The 19,177-nt window shown below is 46.0% G+C and overlaps 1 protein-coding gene across 1 annotated transcript in view; it reads right to left on the bottom strand.

The window, feature by feature from the left end:
* The window catches only part of LOC137430878 (anoctamin-1-like), a 210,907-nt gene that overhangs the window by 178,294 nt on the left and 13,436 nt on the right, over positions 1-19,177 (bottom strand). Inside the window, exon 3 of the mRNA XM_078782360.1 lies at positions 14,668-14,780. Within this exon, the coding sequence (XP_078638486.1) occupies positions 14,668-14,780 (113 nt within the window). The remainder of the gene's footprint in view (positions 1-14,667; positions 14,781-19,177) is intronic.

Below are 19,177 nucleotides of genomic sequence, written 5' to 3'. Positions count from 1 at the left end.
CTGCATCAGTGTCTCTACTGTGCAGAGGCACTTGAGAAGTCCTTGCAGAGGTCCAGTGTTGAACGCAGTGCATCGGCGGAACAGACTAAGATGGTGCCTGATGCCTTGGATGCCTTATTCCCCTGACCTCAATCCCATTGAGCATTTATGGGATGAGCTTGGTGGACGTCTTGCATCCAGGAAATCAACGGCTGTCAATCAGCAAATGCCCATTCAAGGCTTGCAATAGGAGTGGGACAGACTTCCCCAGGACCGCATCAGACGCCTGGAACAGAGCATGCGTCGGAGGTGTACAGCCTGCATCACAGCTCAGGGAGGACACACACAGATATTGAGGACTGCTGTTATTCTGTCCTTGACTGTTAGGAGTGTTGTGTCCATTCCTGTGTCATTTTGTTTTGACTGTATTCAGGTGCATGCCTTTGTGTTGCAGTGTTGTGACTTTTGTTGCACAACCCCTTGTGATGTTCATGCCTTTTGCTTTTTTGTGATTGAGGCAACCTCTTGTTTATTGACATTTGTTTCGTAAAGATAGCTGAACTTTACCTGTGTTCAAATATTTTTCATTTTTGCGTGGAGGATTTCAATGAGTGTCCTTCTAAAGATTTGATAAGTTTATTTTGATGTTGAATATATATATATATATATATATATATATACATATATATATATAGTCAACAAATGAAGGTTCTTACCAGCCAAACTTGTAAAAATGCGATTTGAACTTGTCATTTTCAATGAACATGTACTCGGTCATGTGTGACAACAATGATGCATGGAAGGTATCAATGGAAAGCTGAGTATCTCCTCTTAATTAGTAAACCACATGTAAATTGTCCAAATAAACAAGCATTCTGAGTATTGCGCTGCAATACATGTCCCCTACCGGCAGTCTGTCGACCGGAAAACTGTTGGGGAAATTACCAAAGTTCAAAGTGCCATAACTTTGTCAAAAATGATCGAAACGTCGTGAAGTATGAACTTGATCTGTAACTTATCATAAGGAAACCATGTACCAAGTTTGAAATCATTAGCATTAAGAGTTTAGAAAAAAAAAGTCCGGAAAACTGTTCTTTGCGTGACGGACGGACTGACAGACGGAGGGACGGAGTGCAAACCTATAGTCCCCTCCGGTGTACACCGGTAGGGGACTAATAACCTTTGCATATTAACCCCTTGAATTAGGATTACCTTTTTTTTGATACGCACTGTATATATCTATATATATATTTGTGCAGCGTCTGTCCTGTCCTGTGTTGTGTTGTCTTGTGTTGTGTTGTCACTGAACTACTTTCTCAAACTTTTATGAAATCGTACCAAACTTCTGGAATGCACATATCTCTCCCGTCGGTATGTCCTAAGTGTATTTTTATTTTATTTTTTAATTGCAATTTTTTTTAGGGGGGGGGAATTTTTTTGGGAAATTTTTTTTTTCAACTTCAATTGTTTATAAAATGTGATATCACGTATATTACAAATACATTTGTGCAAAATAATTGTTTGAATTATGATTGGTTTAAACCATGGTGGTGAGGTGTTTTGAATTACGTGGTGGTGAGGTATTTATAATTACGTGGTGGTGAGGTGTTTTTAATTAGGTGGTGGTGAGGTGTTTTTATTACGTGTTTTATGGCTGTGAGGTGTTTTTATTTCGTGTTTTATGGCTGTGAGGTGTTTTTAGTATGTGTTTTATGGCTATGAGGTGTTTTTAATTTCGTGGTGGTGAGGTGTTTTTATTACGTGTTTTATGGCTGTGAGGTATTTTTAATTACTTGGTGGTGATGTGTTTTAAATTACTTTGTGGTGAGGTGTTTTGAATTACATGGTGGTGAGGTGTAATCGTCTCGAACTTCCAGTCTGCACCTACCCCTCCGCTATGTATGTGCTGAGGGGTTCTTTCTTGAAAAAAAAAAAACATTCAACCTGAATCTTCAACCAAAATTGCTTATAAAAATGTAATATCACAAACACAACAAATACCTTTGTGCAAAATAATTGTTTGTATTATGATTGGTGTAAATCATGACAACACAGCAACTCAGATACAGTCGTTATTCTCAGCTAAAATAAGCCCGTTCCTCAGTAACGACGCTTGGTGAGGCGAGCGCAGCGAGCCGAGCCAAGCTAGTATTTATATATATATATATATATATATATATATATTGTTACGGAACCCAACGTCGGCCTCTTTTCCCCTTATCGAGGGGGGATTAATCCCCTCGTCTATGACTGACCGACGTGGTTCCGGGGGTATGACGTCACGCCCGGTCGGCGCTGGGTAGGGTATTAGGCCCAACCGTCCTGTGACCTAAATACCAGCGCCTCTCGGTACGCAAGGAAATACTCCCACTCACGGCGGAAGCGTAATAGATTGGTTGCGCCGAGCGAAGCGAACTGCGGCGTGAGCCGTTTATCGAAGGGGCGAAACCCGATTCATATGCATTGGCCGAATCGCGCCACGTACACTCAATTTGGAAACCTCTAAAGCGACCGAATGTGAAGAAGAAGACAAAGTAGGAAGAACAGGGATTTATTACTAATTATTATTATTTGTACAAAACCAAAGAAACCAAGGGAGAAGGAAAGATAACGAAAGTAACTGGAAGAAGAAGAAGAAGAAGAAGAAGACACAGTGCAAATACTAGCTTATACTATACAGTCTTACTTAACCCAGGGACAAGACACACAAAACAAACTCACGTACACAAAAGGATGGAATGGCAGGAAGGAGAGGAAGGTTCAGCTGGAGGTGGATGGCTGGACTGATGAGGAGGTGGTATCACAAGGCGGGAAGGATGCGGGTCCGGTTGGTGTGTGCTCGAGGTGAGCAGCTGCCGACCCTTCTCGAGAGGCTTTGCACGGCGGCGTTGCTTCGCGGCCGCGGGTCGAACCGCCGTTAAAGCTCAAAGCTGCGGTGGTCAAAGTTCATCTCCCGTCTCTGCCGCATCTGACGCATCTCTCCCGCCGTCCTTCCGCACCCCTTTTTATCAGGCGCGTCACGATCAAGCCGCCGGCCTCTTAGGAACGCCCATCGGTCAGCTCGCCTCGTCCTCGATTGGTCGCGAGGGCTCACCGATCCCGCCCCTCGATGAGGCGCTGGCAGGGCCACGCCTTGTTCCTGGCACTTGGCTGACTCCTCCCACCTTCTTCCCCGAGGCTTGACCACGTGCGTAATGGCGGGCGAATGCAGTTGGCAATGAAGGCTGGCAATTGAAAGGGGATCTATCTTATTTGAATTCGATGCAACGCAATGAATTAGTGGACCACAGAGCCTTATACTGACATTTACTAAGGACATAACTACTGAGGGAAACTTATGATTGGCTACGTGTTTGCGATGGCCTAACTAAGGACGACCTTTGACCTTTACAATTGGAGGTATTTACAAGGAATATTTATAGTCCGTGGGCTGAGTAGGGTTTACATGCACCCCCCCCTCCCCACAACTTAACTTCCCGGGTATGTCCATGTACCCCCCACCCTGGGGGTTAGGAAAACCATGTTAACAGAAAAAAAACACATTCCCTCATAGTTTGACCTCTGGTGACCTCATTAGTGACCTCATTTGCATATAACACATATCATTGTAAAGAGTGTCCCAGGACAAACATTTTGAGGGGTCATATGCAACCATAGGATGACTAGGTATAAAGTTATGGCCATTTGAATTTCGCCTACCCCTAATTTTCGGAAATCACTGACACAGGGGGGGGGTAACATCAAAATATGCGTGGGAGGTACCTTGGGAATGAGTTTTTTTTCTGTTAACATGGTTTTTCCTAACCCCTAGGGTGGGAGGTACATGGACATACCCGGGAAGTTAAGTTGTGGGGGGGGGTGCATGTAAACCCTACTCAGCCCATGGACTATTACAGCAAATTACACACACAGTTCCCAAATCCTCAACAATATATTGTTGCGGATCTCGAGCCCGTCAACGTACAAAAGGGCGGCGGGGGGGTTGAACCCTTTTCCCCCTCGAGCTTCGAGTCCATGAGGCCGCTACCCACTTTACACTCATGGGGGGCGGATTGCTAAGCAATTCCAGCCGCCAACCCCGCAGCGAGCGCGTGGAAGGGTTTCCGGTCAAATACTCGAGTACATTCGATACACACGCCGCAACGAGGATGGGGGCTGAACCTCACACGAGTCATGCTGGGTTGATATGCCCGAGCGGTTTGCGTGTCACGTGACTCGTGCCATTAATTATTAGGAACTCCATCGAGCGGTTTTATCTCGTGCAGTGCGAGGCCAATGGTGAAGGGACCTGAACGGCCGGGTTGGGAGCAAAACACAGGTTTATTCACAATTATTGTACAATGGCCAGAGAAAAGAGACACAGGATAGAAACTTAAACGTTCTTACTTAATACCCAGACAAGGGCCACCTGACTCACGCGGGGAGAAGGGAGTAAGAAGAGGACGTGCTCAAAGCGCGGCCGCTCAGTGCAGTTCGCCCCAGACAGCCCGTTGGGCGTTCCCCTTAGTGATGTTCATAGCAAGGACGTCGGCCTCAGTCGTGCATGTACGGGAATCCGCACAGCATGTCCCAAAGTCCGCGAGGCGAAGCGCACGTGCAGTGCGTCCAGGCAGGAGAGATCACCAAAGTATAGGGCCATGAGGGATATCGTCCTGCGAGAGCATTCCCCAGGAGAGCGAGGGCAAACGAGAGACCAGAACCAGGGAGAACGTGGCAGCAGAGAGCGGGGCAGAACGCAGAGACCTCGAGCTTCCACTTCGACTTGGGGTCCGGGGCGGGTCTTATATCCGCCCAGAGCCCACTAGAATGTTTCAAAGGCCCGCCGGGAGTCACGTGTCATGATAGCCCCCCATCAGTTACTCCCCTTAGTTCCTCATTGGCTGCTGTGGCTGGCCACTCTCCATTAGCTCCCATTGGCTGCAGTTGTTGGCCACTCCCCTTTAGCTCCATTGGCTGTTTGCTGCTTTCCAGCCACTCCCTCCGGCTCCTCCCTCGGGCCTCCTCGACTTGTTCTAGGCCCAGCACATGGCATTCCAGGCCCAATGAGGCCTATCCTTACTTACCTGCTTCAACACATACTAACACTGGGAAGGAGACTATACTTAACATTTAATAATAAATAACTGGCTAAAGCGAAGCTACATGTTGTGGTGCAACTAACTAAAAGGGGGGTTGCCTTTATTCTCAAAACCACAACACGACCCCCCTCTCTGACCAGACTCGTACCGAGTCGACCTTAGTCGGAACGACCGGTAGAGTCTGGCACTCAATTTTACTTTTACTTTTAATATGACACATAGGTGTAATCCCCCTAACATTTATTCTAACCCATGTGTGCGACATTCTTTACACTAGATATGTCCCCCCTAATGCGTTGAGCAGCTACTTTATCAGACTCTCACCCACAACTATCCGTGTATTTCCGGAATTTTCAAACTAAACACATAGCCGGTGGGTACATTCTTATCTTTACATGCACAAAACTTAACCTTTATTTACAATACTACGACCCAGGACCTGCACTTTGAGGAAAGAAATTGGAGGAAGGAAAATCAAAGCACTTGCTGCTTGCATCTTCTTGTTCTTGTGTGTGCGGCTAACAAAACCGGCTGGCCCTGACCGGCATACAGGCCATGTGAAACACCAGAGCCATCTAAATCTTCACATCTTCATCCTTGGCACACAATTGCACACCCTTTTTTTTATTTGCCAGCAGGGCCACTCCTCACGTGGTCCAACTGCGTGGCGTCAGTGCCATTCAACAGGTGGTCCGAAGGTGCAAGGTGAGTTGCAGCAAGATGCTGCACAGCAGAGGTGCGGGGCCACAAGGCTTGTGGTCCATAGGTGCAGCAAAATGGATTGACCGCAAGGTGCTGCACAGGTCAGCCTCCAAATGGTCCTGGGGCGGGGAGGGAAGACAAGGCACAACAAGCAAAAGGAAGCACGCCGTAGCACACGAAAAACAAGGTGACCAGGCACCACCATACCTGGTGCGGTGCGAGGGACGCGGCAGAGTGAGCAGAGCAAGCTCGTCCCTAACTGTCCATACCCCCCACCGTTGGCTACACTACCCTAGCCCCCCTTGTATTTACAATCCGTCTCTACGTCTTGTCTCTCATATTCCCCTCTAACTCCAAATTCATCCCCAAATCCCTCCCAGGTTCTCCCAGGAAGGAAGGGATGGAACAAAACAATGTCTCACTCACGTCATGATGCGTCTTACTTCCAAACGGCTTACAGAGCCCTGGTGTGAAGCTCGTCCTCCTCGGTGAATGGCTGTGGATGATGCGAAGGGATCTCACTTCCTAACTACACTAATAGCATTACTCATTTAAACTACCCGGGGTCGTACCCTGCCAATCGGCCTCTTTAAACTTTGTGGTTCTAAGAACCCGAATTCCCATTGCCCACACTGTGGTGCCCTCCGAATTTGGGTCTCACCCCACAAATTTTCTCACTGTGCCCTCGCACAATTTCGGGGCTGGGTCGTGTGGCTCCACCAGCAGGTCTACCTACCTGGGCACCTCCATCACTGAAGCTGCCTCCCGAGCTTGCCTGCTCCTGATGACTACTCTAACTGGGGAAGGCCCACCCTGGCACTTACCCCCTCGATGCCCACCTCGGCATTGGGCAACCCGGGTCCTCCCCTGGGATCCTCGGGCCCCACTCACACTCTAACCTAACCGGCTCCCAGAGCCTACCTGCGGCCTTACCTGGCCGACAAGCTACCAGTGACGGAGTGCCCCAATAACCACACTCACCAATTAATCCACATGCCCAGCTATTTCACCGTCTCTTGCACCTCACAAAACACTACTTTCTACTACCCGCACCACAGGTGTGAATATCCATGCAATTTACCTATGCCCTCTACCTGGCTTTACACTACCCCCCGGGCTTTCGCGAATGGGGTCCACTCCCCCCATTCAATCCTTCGCACCATGCATTCCACACCAATTATTCCACACCATTTATCTTGCACACCATTTATTTCCACCCACCTCAACACTATTCCATCTATTCTCAGACACAATGCATCATCAAACACACAGCATCATCTATGTACACACAGCATCCCATACAACTCGTGCTTCCCTCGTCGTCCCTTTACACTATGCACACCCTTTTCTTTAACAACCACCTAAACTCTCGACGTCCCCACTACAGTTCAGGTGTCACTACTTAATTCTTGTCCCTAAGGTCGCTCTAAATCCCTGTCATTATCCTAGCCCTCCCTCGGCTAGCTTCGGTGCCCCATGGAGGCAACCATTGCTGGCCCCTCCATGGGCCTAACACTGCCATCCCCCTAAACTAAAGCTCATGCCCCCCCCCCCCCCCGTGGGAGGAATGGTTGCACTACCATTCCCCCATGTGGGGTACACTACTCCCCCCAGTTCTCTACACTATGAGCCCCTCCATGTGGAGGTACGTGGTCGCGGCTCGGCCTGGAAGGGCCGAGCGATCCATGCGGGTGATTGGTCGCCTGTAGGGGGTGTCCGTCCGGCATTGACAATCCGAGGGGGGAGGAATCGATGGGCCCAGGTGCCGGGCTTCATCCCTGCGTGGGCCTCGTGGTCCCACGCACGATGACCCAACCGGTCACAATCCGAGCACCTCACCGGACAAGGTGCGTGGCTCCGAAAATCCATACCTCCCCTCGAACCCGACCGATCGCCCTCGCTGCCATACAGCGCCAACCATACCGTGCGGGTGCCGGAGGCACGAATCGTGCACGCTGGTCCTTGTGAGACCGACGCAGCACCGATTCCCTCCGGTCCCCGCGGCACACAACTCACCGGGGGCTCACGTACGCTACTCGTCCCGCTAAGCTCTACCCCGGTCGGTGTCGATGCCTGGGCCGCATCATCGCATCTCACGACCCACTCCACACTCGCACACCCAGGCGCACACGTGCCCCCCACACACTCCGGTGCACACTCTCTTTCCCCACACTCTGGTGTGCACTCTCTCTTACACTCCGTACTCGTACTTGCACACCTACACACAATTCCCTCCCACCTCCCACACACTACTACCAACGTCTCTCCCACCTAGGCGCACTCACGCCTTTCACACACCCCGTTATCGCACACTCTGATGCACACTCTTCTTCCACACACTCCGGTGTGCACTCTTTCTCCATGCACTCCGGTGCACACTCTCGCTCCTCACACTCTGGTGCGCACTCCTGCTCTCCGCACTCCGGTACGCACTCTCTCTCACACTCCGTACCACTACCACTCATACACCGCACAATGGGCCCTTCGCGAACGCCCGGGTCTCGCCTCTCTCCCAAGCTCGCCGAGCACCCGTCCGCACCAAATACATTCCCGCCATCTTCACTCACCTCGGGGCTCTCCTTCCCCTGCTTCTCCGCTAGCACATGCAAGCTTTTTATTGGGTTAGCCAGCCCGGCATCACGGTGCGAACACGAACTTTGCACATGTTCCATAACTTCCTCCCGTGATTCACTCCCTGTCTCTCCCATCTTTTCAACCCCAATTATTTCTTCTAACTCGACGATCGTCGGCGCCCCCAAAATTTCCTCTCTCAATTCGATCATCGTCGGTGCCCCCAAATTTTTCTCTTCCAATTCGATGATCGTCGGCCTCTCTACCTCCCCCGTCGCTACTCTCATTGCCCCAGTCAATTTGGCTGTACTCCACTTTAACCCGCTCTCCACGCGTTCCTCGTACCGCTTCACCACGTCACGTACTACCGCGACCTCCCAGCTCATCTGACGCTCAATGTCCTCCCCCATCTTTTTCCAGCCACACCTAGCTTCGTCCCTCATCTTTTTCCAGCCACACCTTGATTCCTCCCTCATGGTGTCCATTCGATTAGCCATCTTTTCCTCATTACTTCTTGACTCTGCCCTCATCTTTTCCATGTCACACCTTGATTCTTCCCCCTTGGTATCTATCCGTTCAGCCATCTATTTTATTTGCACCTCAAAGGATGCATTCATTTGGGTTAAGAACAATTCAATGTTAAACCCGGCTCCACGTGCGAGGCGCCGCCATTTTCTTCCCTTACTGCCGCACCCTCATCAATTTCCCCGACTACCAACTCTTCCTGCTGGTCCTGGGTCATTAATTCTTCCCTATCTGTTATTCCCACCAGCACTCGGTCGCCTTGGCCAGCCATTGCACAAATTCAATTTAATTTGGTTTTAAAACTAAATTTCGTACACTCGTAATTTTGAGTACATGACGCGCACTCCAGGTCCAAAAATCCCACTCCCGGACACAAAATTGTTGGTGTCCAATTTTGTTTGTTAGGGTTCAAATCCCACTCCTGACACCAATTTGTTGCGGATCTTGAGCCCGTCGACGTACTAAGGGGGGGGGGTGGGGGGTGTTGAGCCCTTTTCCCCCTCGAGCTTTGAGTCCACGAGGCCGCTACCCAATTTACACTCGTGGGGGGGCGGATTGCGAAGCAATTCCAGCCGCCAACCCCGCAGCGAGCACGTCGAAAGGTTTCTGGTCAAATACCCGAGTACCTTCAATACACACGCCGCAACGAGGATGGGGGCTGAACCTCACACAAGTCACGCTGGGGTAATACGCCCGAGCGGTTTGCGTGTCACTTGACTCGTGCCGTTAATTATTAGGAGGCCGATCGAGTGGTTTTATCTCGTGCAGTGCGAGGCCAATGGTGAAGAGACGTGAACGGCCAAGTTGGAAGCAAAACACAGGTTTATTCACAATTGTACAATGGCCAGAAAGAAGAGACACAGGATAGAAACTTAACCGTTCTTACTTAATCCCCAGACAAGGGCCCTCTGACTCACGCGGGGAGAAGGAAGGAAGAACAGGACACGCTCAAAGCGCGACCACTCAGTGCAGTTCGCCCCGGATGGCCCGTTGGGCGTTCCCCTTCGTGATGTTCGTAGCAGGGACATCGGCCTCAGTCGTGCATGTGCGGGAATCCGCACAGCGTGTCCCGAAGTCCGCGAGGCGAAGCGCACATGCAGGGCGTCCAGGCAGGAGAGATCGCTGAAGTATAGGGCCACGAGGGAGATCGTCCTGCGAGAGCGTTCCCCAGGAGAGCGAGGGCAAACGAGAGACCAGAACCAGGGAGAACGGGGCAGCAGAGAGCGGGGCAGAACGCAGAGAGCTCGAGCTTCGACTTCGACTTGGGGGTCCGGGGCGGGTCTTATATCCCCCCGGAGCTCACTAGAATGTTACAAAGACCTCCACTGGCCGCCGGGGGTCACGTGTCGTGATAGCCCCCCATCAGTTACTCCCCTTAGTTCCTCATTGGTCGCTGTTGCTGGCCACTCCCCTTTAGCTCCATTGGCTGTTTGCTGCTTATTTGCTACTCCCTCCGGCTCCCCCCTTGGGCCTCCTCGACTTGTTCTAGGCCCAGCACATGGCATTCCAGGCCCAATGAGGCCTACCCTTACCTGCTTCAACGCATACTAACACTGGGAAGGAGACTATACTTAACATTTAATAAGAAATAACTGGCAAAAGCGAGACTACATGTTGTGGTGCAACTAACGAAAGGGGGGTTGCCTTTATTCTCAAAACCACAACAATATATATATATATATATATATATATATATATATATATATATATTTATTTATTTATATATATATATATATATATATATATATATATATATATATATATAATCGTTAGATTAAATAAGACGCGGACGTAGCTTCAGGACGTCGATCTTTAATTGTCGACAAGCTTTCGACCAACAAAGGTCTTCTTCTGAGTCTACAAAAACAGTGCGAGGGTCTCGGAGGGGAAGGGTGTGGGGGGAGTTTAGGAGGGAAGGGGCAAGGGGGGAGATTTGAAAGGGATGGGTGATGGGGAAGATTTGGAGGGGAGGGGCAAGGTGGAAGATTTGAAAGAGATGGGTGATGGGGAAGATTTGGAGGGGAGGGGCAAGGCGGTAGATTTGGAGTGGATGGATGATGGGGGAGTTTTGAGGGGAGGGGTGATGTGGAAGTTTTGGAGGGGAGGGGCAAGGGGTAAGATTTGAAAGGGATGGGTGATGGGGAAGATTTGGAGGGGAGGGGCAAGGGGGAATATTTGAAAGAGATGGGTGATGCGGAAGATTTGGAGGGGAGGGGCAAGTGGGTAGATTTGGAGGGGAGGAGCGATGCGACAAATCAAACCAAGAGGTCCCTGAGTGTCCGACCACGTCGAAATGATGTTAGTGGAGGTTGAGGAAATGTGGTGCCGAGTGTTTCTGATTGATGGAGGAGAGGAAGGGCCAGAAGGAAGGACCTCTTGGTAAAAGCAAAGCACCCACAGCCCCACAACAAAGAAACTAGGATCCCTGGTTTCTATAAATGCACAGCAAACAAATGCATTATTCACAAGCATTTACTAGAAGGAAACAAATTCTGTAGTTCTAGCACTGGACAAAAATTCCCCATCACCTCCTATATGAACTGCAAATCTACATGGGTCATATACCTAATCACTTGCCAAAAGTGCACCAAACAATATGTTGGAAAAACTGAAAATACACTCTACACACGATTTAATAACACCCGGTCAGAAATCAATAACTTCCACACCAGTCAGGGCAAATCTCTACCTTACACGATACACTTTAATCAACCGGATCACTCTATAAATGACATTCAGATCTCTGCCATTGAATCAATCACAAATCGATCACACACCACGATTCTGAAACGTGAGTCCTTTTGGATACACAAACTTCGGACAACAGTCCCTCATGGCATAAATTTTGATGACTAAAGCATGTTCCCACATCAACCCAATCAAATTGTTAACCGTAACCCATTCATTCATTCATTCATTCATTCATTCATTCATTCATTCATTCATTCTACCTTTATATGTCATTTATATAAATATATAAATATATTATATGAATATAAATGGGATATGAATATATGCTTGTGTGTTTATGTATGTATATCTCTATATTTGTATATGCACGTGCACCCTAACTGTAACGCAAACGGTCACTTCCGTTGAACTTGGGGCTGGTGAGTGAACTTTGGCGTGGCTCTTCCTTCTGTATGCATTTTCTACACACATCACACATCTCACACACATATCACCATACATACTTGACTGATATACATGCCTGCTGTTTTTGTAGACTCAGAAGAACACCTTTGTTGGTCGAAAGCTTGTCGACAATTAAAGATCGACGTCCTGAAGCTACGTCCACGTCTTATTTAATCTAACGATTATATATTCAATACAAATGAGACGCCCTGCTCGTACTTTGGAGTTTCTACTATTTCTTACAGTTATATATATATATATATATATATATATATATATATATATATATATATATATATATATATATATATATATATATATATATATATATATATTGATAGATAGATGGATAGATAGATAGATATGTATATGTATATGTACCTGCACCAGGACCAGCGCCACCTGGGTGAAAGGTTGAGGGAGAATGTCCTGACCTGCGAACTCGGCCCCTGACCAATAGCTGCCATGTGGGGAGTGGCTAAGTGCGTCACTAAAGTAGATGGGTTGGGGCAGAAACTATAAAGGTGGATTACTATCCACGGGTAATAGGAAATGCTCGATAACTTTGTAGAGGAACCTGCACGCGAGCTGTTCCGGGATTTCTCCCTTAACCAGCACTTTAATGATGCAGTCTCCAGCGATGCCTCATACAGCAAGCGCGCCCACTCTCCTATTCATGCCAGAATATATCCACGAGCACAAACTGTTCCTCGCTTACGCGTGTCTCCACTTGCAGTCTAGTTGCGTTCTGCCAGATGCGGCTTGTGGTATTTCAGTTCTGTCTTTCTCTATCTTCTCTATCTCCTGTGGTATGAAGGAGGCCTTAAGCAAGTGATTTGGTAATTAAGGTTCACATTGGTTTGTTGATTCATGGGTGTATATTCAGTGGGTTTTAAGGGGTATTTGCTTGACGATTGATTGTTTATTTTTGCATTCCCGTCCCATGTTTTTAATTACACTTTCAAACTACTTGGTCTCCAGGTGAATTCACGTGGTTCTGATCGTGATTACAATTGCGCACATTCGTTAAAGGACAGATTGGATTCGGGCAAATAGCACCCGCAATAAGGCCATGGCTAGGCCGAACAAATTTACGTTAATGAGCACCCGGATTTGAACAGAAGAAAATCCTGAGCAGTTCCAGCAATGACCTTCACACCGTGAATGTGTCACAAGGTGGTGCAGCATTTATTGGGAGGGAGGATCATAGGGCCAAAATGCGTTGCTTTTAGGACTTGGGTCGCTGATATAATCTCCTGAGACTGTAATTTTCTGTTAAAAGGCTCTGCGTACATCTATAATAATAAATGTCAGTGTGTGTCAGTCAGTTCATCAGTCAGTCCATCAGTCAGTGTGTAAGTGTGTGCGTCTCCTCCATAACTCCAAAACTATGAAATGTAGCGGCCCAAAACTTTGCATGCATACTATGGACACTCTAAGGGAGTGCTTAAATGAAAACTGGGTATTTGGACAAATTTAAATACTACATTTGAAGATAATTAAAAGCCTTATTAAATTACAACAAATAGGCTTTATCCTTGGTCAACCCGCTCTCCCTCACAGGGGTCTTAGTTATTTTTTTCGGCCTGCTGGAAATGTCTTGCCTTGGAACAGGCCGCAAAGGCCTCTGGTGTACATTTGAAGACTGATCATTAATTTGAGATCATTAAATGAAGGTTCTGTTTTGAGGGAACAAAGGTACATTTTGATTACAGCCCATGCAGAGAAAACAAATGAATGCATGTTTTGTTTGCAGTGATTGTGGCAGCGGTGAAAGTACGTCCTTATAATGCAGATGAAATCAAATAGTGAAATCTTTATTAAATAAATAAACTTATTTCTGACCTGGACAAACGAACGCTATGATTATACCGTCACGATGACGTCATGACTGCAAACCCAGAAAGGCCTCTAGCGGTGCAAATATGTCAAGGTAAAATGTTTTCTGAGTCTCTTGCCAAGGGTTATGCAGGGTGATTTGCCACAGCCTTGCCATCAGTCAGTCAGTTCAGGAGTTTGTAATTTGTTCAGGTTGCAAAGTCAATTTGTTCGAGTTTGTAGTTTGTTCAAATTCGCAAAGGACACCGAGGAGCTTTAATGTCCACTAACTAAGGCTAACAGATGGGACATCCAGTTTAACGTCCAGTCCATCCGAGGGATGGCACACACATTGATGCCTCACCCGAAACACAATAATGATAGTTAGTAACTGCAGGGTTGAAATTTAAACCCTGGATAGAGAGCTCAGAGAGAGAGAACACTACCTCCTCCAGGCTATCCTGCCAGCCCTAAACAATGAAAGTTTTTATTTGACAAATTTGCTTTTATATACTGTATATGTTTCCGTTTCAAAACTAATGCATATTTTGAAAACTAAATTTGTGTCAACTTTGATATTTAATCACATTTTGCTTGACTTCTGCTACTTCCTGCGTCTTGGATGTTTTCTTCTTATTTATTCTTCATTTATTTATATTTATTTTGTTTTGCTTTATCCTTATTTCTTTATAACCTTCCCTTAGCCCATTACTTAGAGTGGCTTTCTGCCTTGTTTGGGGCATTGAAAAACATGCATTTTAAGGTATATCCTGCCAAGTACTTCTGATGTAAAAAACTGAACATTGCATTTGTTAAAGATTTTTATGATGAACCATCCCGTGTGCAAATACAACGTAACCATGGTGTTGTGGAAATCCAGAGATGTAAAGCCATCAGACGTGAGCGTGTCGTAGGCTGATGAAGTGGAAATGTCATTTTCATCATCTTTGTCTTCCTTATCACCTTCCATCCCTGTGAGAAACAGAAAGGATGGTAGGAAGCCGTTTAATCTTACCAAACTCTTAAATAACAGCCTTAGATCTTATCTTCATGAAATGTAATAATGCCACATACTTGACCATTTATTAAAATGTTAAAAACACAAGAATAATGATGCAACGACAGACAGGAGAAGCCAACCATTGTACAGGACCTGACGAGTAAATGTAATATGTGACACAATGATGTTTCATCATTGGAGAAAATCAAGGGGAATATATTTATATGTACACAAATATGGCAAAATATATACGATGGAACCACGATGGCCTCTCATGGACTAATTAAAGTATATAATGAAAATCTGGCTTCAGATTTGAGGATCGCATCCCGTGGACTAAACAACAGTCGAAAATCTGGAGTGAAATTCGCTGCACATGATGTGCAATGCAATCAGAGCAAAAGCAAATGTTCATTTACATTAGTCCGTGGGCTGAGTAGGGTTTACATGCACCCCCTCCCACAACTTAACTTCCCGGGTATGTCCATGTACCCCCCACCCTAGGGGTTAGGAAAAACCATGTTAACAGAAAAAAACTCATTCCCTCATAGTTTGACCTCTGGTGACCTCATTAGTGACCTCATTTGCATATAACACATATCATTGTAAAGAGTGTCCCAGGACAAACATTTTGAGGGGTCATATGCAACCATAGGATGACTAGGTAAAATGTTATGGCCATTTGAATTTCGCCTACCCCTAATTTTCGGAAATCACTGACACAGGGGGGGTAACATCAAAATATGCATGGGAGGTACCTTGGGAATGAGTTTTTTTTCTGTTAACATGGTTTTTCCTAACCCCTAGGGTGGGGGGTACATGGACATACCCGGGAAGTTAAGTTGTGGGGAGGGGGGGGGTGCATGTAAACCCTACTCAGCCCACGGACTACATCCGAAGGATGTCCAATACATAAAGAAGAAAAAGCACACCTGACACTAGGCCCAGGCTTCAGACTTTGGCACGCTCACGAGGTTGCACCATCAAATAAACTGGTCCAACCAGTCATTTCTGACGGACTTTATACTAGTATTATACTTTATACGAATATATACTACTTTATACTAGTATATAATTATATATATATATATATATATATATATATATATATATATATATATATATATCCACACACTTTGGCAATGTAGTATATATATATATATATATATATATATATATATATATATATATATATATATATATATATATATACTACATGGCCAAAAGTATGTGGACACCCCATCTAATTAGTGGATTCGGCTGTTTCTGCCACACCCATTGCTGACAGGTATATAAAATCAAGCACACAGCCATGCAATCTCCATAGACAAACATTGGCTGTAGAATGGGCCATACTGAAGAGCTCAGTGACTTGCAACATGGCACCATCATAGGATGCCACCTTTCCAACAAGTCAGTTCGTCAAATTTCTGCCCTCCTAGAGCTGCCCCAGTCAACTGTAAGTGCTGTTATTTTGAAGTGGAAACGTCTAAGAGCAACAACAGCTCAGCCGCGAAGTGGTAGGCTACACAAACTCACAGAACAGGGCCGCAAAGTGCTGAAGTGCGTAGCATGTAAAAATTGTTTGTCCTTGGCTGCAACACTCACTAACGAGTTTCAAACTGCCTCTGGAAGCAACGTCAGCAAAACAACTATTCGTCGGGAGCTTCATGAAATGGGTTTCCATGGCAGAGCAGCCGCACACAGCCTAATATCACCATGCGCAATGCCAAGCGTCGGCTGGAGTGGTGTAAAGCTCACCGCCATTGGACTCTGGAGCAGTGCAAACACACTCTCTGGAGTGATGAATCATGCTTCACCATCTGGCAGTGCGACGGACGAATCTGAGTTTGGCGGATACCAGGAGAACGCTACCTGCCCGAATGCATAGTGCCAACTGTAAAATTTGGTGGAGGAGGAATAATGCTCTGGGGCTGTTTTTCATGGTTCGGGCTAGGCTCCTTAGTTCCAGTGAAATAGTGAAGGGAAATCTTAATGCTACAGCATACAATGACATTATAGACGATTGTGTGCTTCCAACTTTGTGGCAACAGTTTGGGGAAGGCCCTTTCCTGTTTCAGCTTGACAATGCCCCCGTGCACAAAGCGAAGTCCATACAGAAATGGTTTGTCGAGATCGGTGTGGAAGAATGTTTGTGGAAAAGAGGATCAAAGACTTGACTGGTCTGTACAGAGCCCTGACCTCAACCCCATCAAACACAAATGGGATAAATTTGAACGCCGACTGCGAGCCGGGCCTAATCGCCCAACGTCAGTGCCCGACCTCACGAATGCTCTTGTGGCTGAATGGAAGCAAATCCCCGCAGCAATGTTCCAGCATCTAGTGGAAAGCCTTCCCAGAAGAGTGGAGGCTGTTATAGCAGCAAAGGGGGGGACCAACTCCATATTGATGCCCATGATTTTGGAATGAGATGTTCGACGAGCACATACGGGTGTGATGTTCGGGAGTCCACATACTTTTGGCCATGTAGTATATATATATATATATATATATATATATATATATATATATATATATATAGATATATATATTATATATATATATATATATATATATATATATATAGATATATATATTATATATATATATATATATATATATATATATATATATATATATATATATATATATATATATATATATATATATATATATATATATATATATATATATATACATATATCAGTCACTATGCGATTTCATACCATCAGTAGTGAACCGCCATTAAGGTATCCCATCCAGCTGTGCTGTACCTTAATGGGAGCGATAAGTGCCATCTGCCACATGGCACATTACCTCTGGTATCCACTCATTATATGGAATCCCCTGGATGCAGCCGGGAGCAAACCAATCCAAATATATGTGCAGTTCTCCAGCTTTCAATGAGCGCAAGTAATGACGTCACTGCCATGTACATACGCTCTGCCTGTCAAGCTCTCAAGAGAACCCTCTGACAGAGCAGAATTTTGATCTTAGTTCAGATACTGTCATAAGTGTATGTAAAACTCACAGTTACCGACCTGGTTTCGCCCTTTTGGGGCTCATCAGGGCAACGCAGTGAGTACTGCATACACTTATGACTTATCTGCATACTGCATACACTTATCTGAACTAAGATCAAAATTCTGCTCTGTCAGAGGGTTCTCTTGAGAGCTTGACAGGCAGAGCGTATGTACATGGCAGTGACGTCATTACTTGCGCTCATTGAAAGCTGGAGAACTGCACATATATTTGGATATACTAGGGCATGCCCGTACGTGGGTGCAATGCCCGTACGTGGGTACGTGGGTACGTGGGTGCGAGTACGGTGACAACCCCCCCCCCCTCTATTTACATGAAATGGTTTGGTTCATGAAATGTTTTGGTCCATTCGCAACGCCAAAGCGAACGGCGAACGCTTTACATGAAATGGTTTGGTTCATGAAATGTTTTGGTTCATTCGCAACGCCAAAGCGAACGGCGAACGGCTTGCGAGTACAGTGACAATCCCCCCCCCCCCCCCCCCCCCTCTATTTACATGAAATGGTTTTTATTAGTTTTAAAACATAGTTTAACGCCAACATAGCGCCAACATAGTTTGCAAACGTGAAATAAATGAATACGCTCTCAAATGTGCCATCCGAGGCAGAGTGTGTCCGCCACGTTCGGCACACGCGATAGCTCGCTGCTCTCTGATTGGTTGAATCGTTTTTTGGACATAGCTCGGTAAGTAATTGTCCGATTAATATGAAACCTTGAAAAGGCACATCCTCGGGTCCCCAGCAATATACCTGGCAAGTTTAAAGTATATCGGACCCGTGGTTGTCGAGAAACAGCGGTCACAGACAAACAAACGTACAAACGTACAAACAAACAAACACACAGAGATTACTGGAATTATAGATAGATATATACATGTGTATATATATATATATATATATATATATATATATATATATATATATATATATATATATATATATATATATATATTATATACACATATGTATCAAGTGACCTTGGATATCAAGGTGGAGGTCATCAGGCGGAATGAGAGTGGTGAAGGGCTGGCAAAGATTTCCGACGCACTAGCCCACCACACTCTACCGTCACAATGATCACTAAAAAGAAGTTGGGAATCAATAAAGCTGCAGTAAACATGTCATCTACCAGCACCAAGAGGATTACTGACACACGCGACCCCGTCATGGAGAACATGGAGTGAGGCTGTTAACAACCTTGAATGAGGATCAGACACAATGTCAGACACGTTGGACCTGCCTGCTATAACCGTTTGCACAATTTTTTATTTGTGCAAGCTGTACTGTACTGTACGGTATTTGTGGTCAAATCATTTAAAATATTTTAC

This window comes from Myxine glutinosa, chromosome 7 (genome assembly GCF_964187855.1).
Source record: "Myxine glutinosa chromosome 7, kmMyxGlut1.1, whole genome shotgun sequence".
Classification (NCBI taxonomy): Eukaryota; Metazoa; Chordata; class Myxini; order Myxiniformes; family Myxinidae; genus Myxine; species Myxine glutinosa.
The sequence above is the reverse complement of the archived record's forward strand: the minus strand, read 5'-3'. Positions and strand labels throughout refer to the sequence as shown.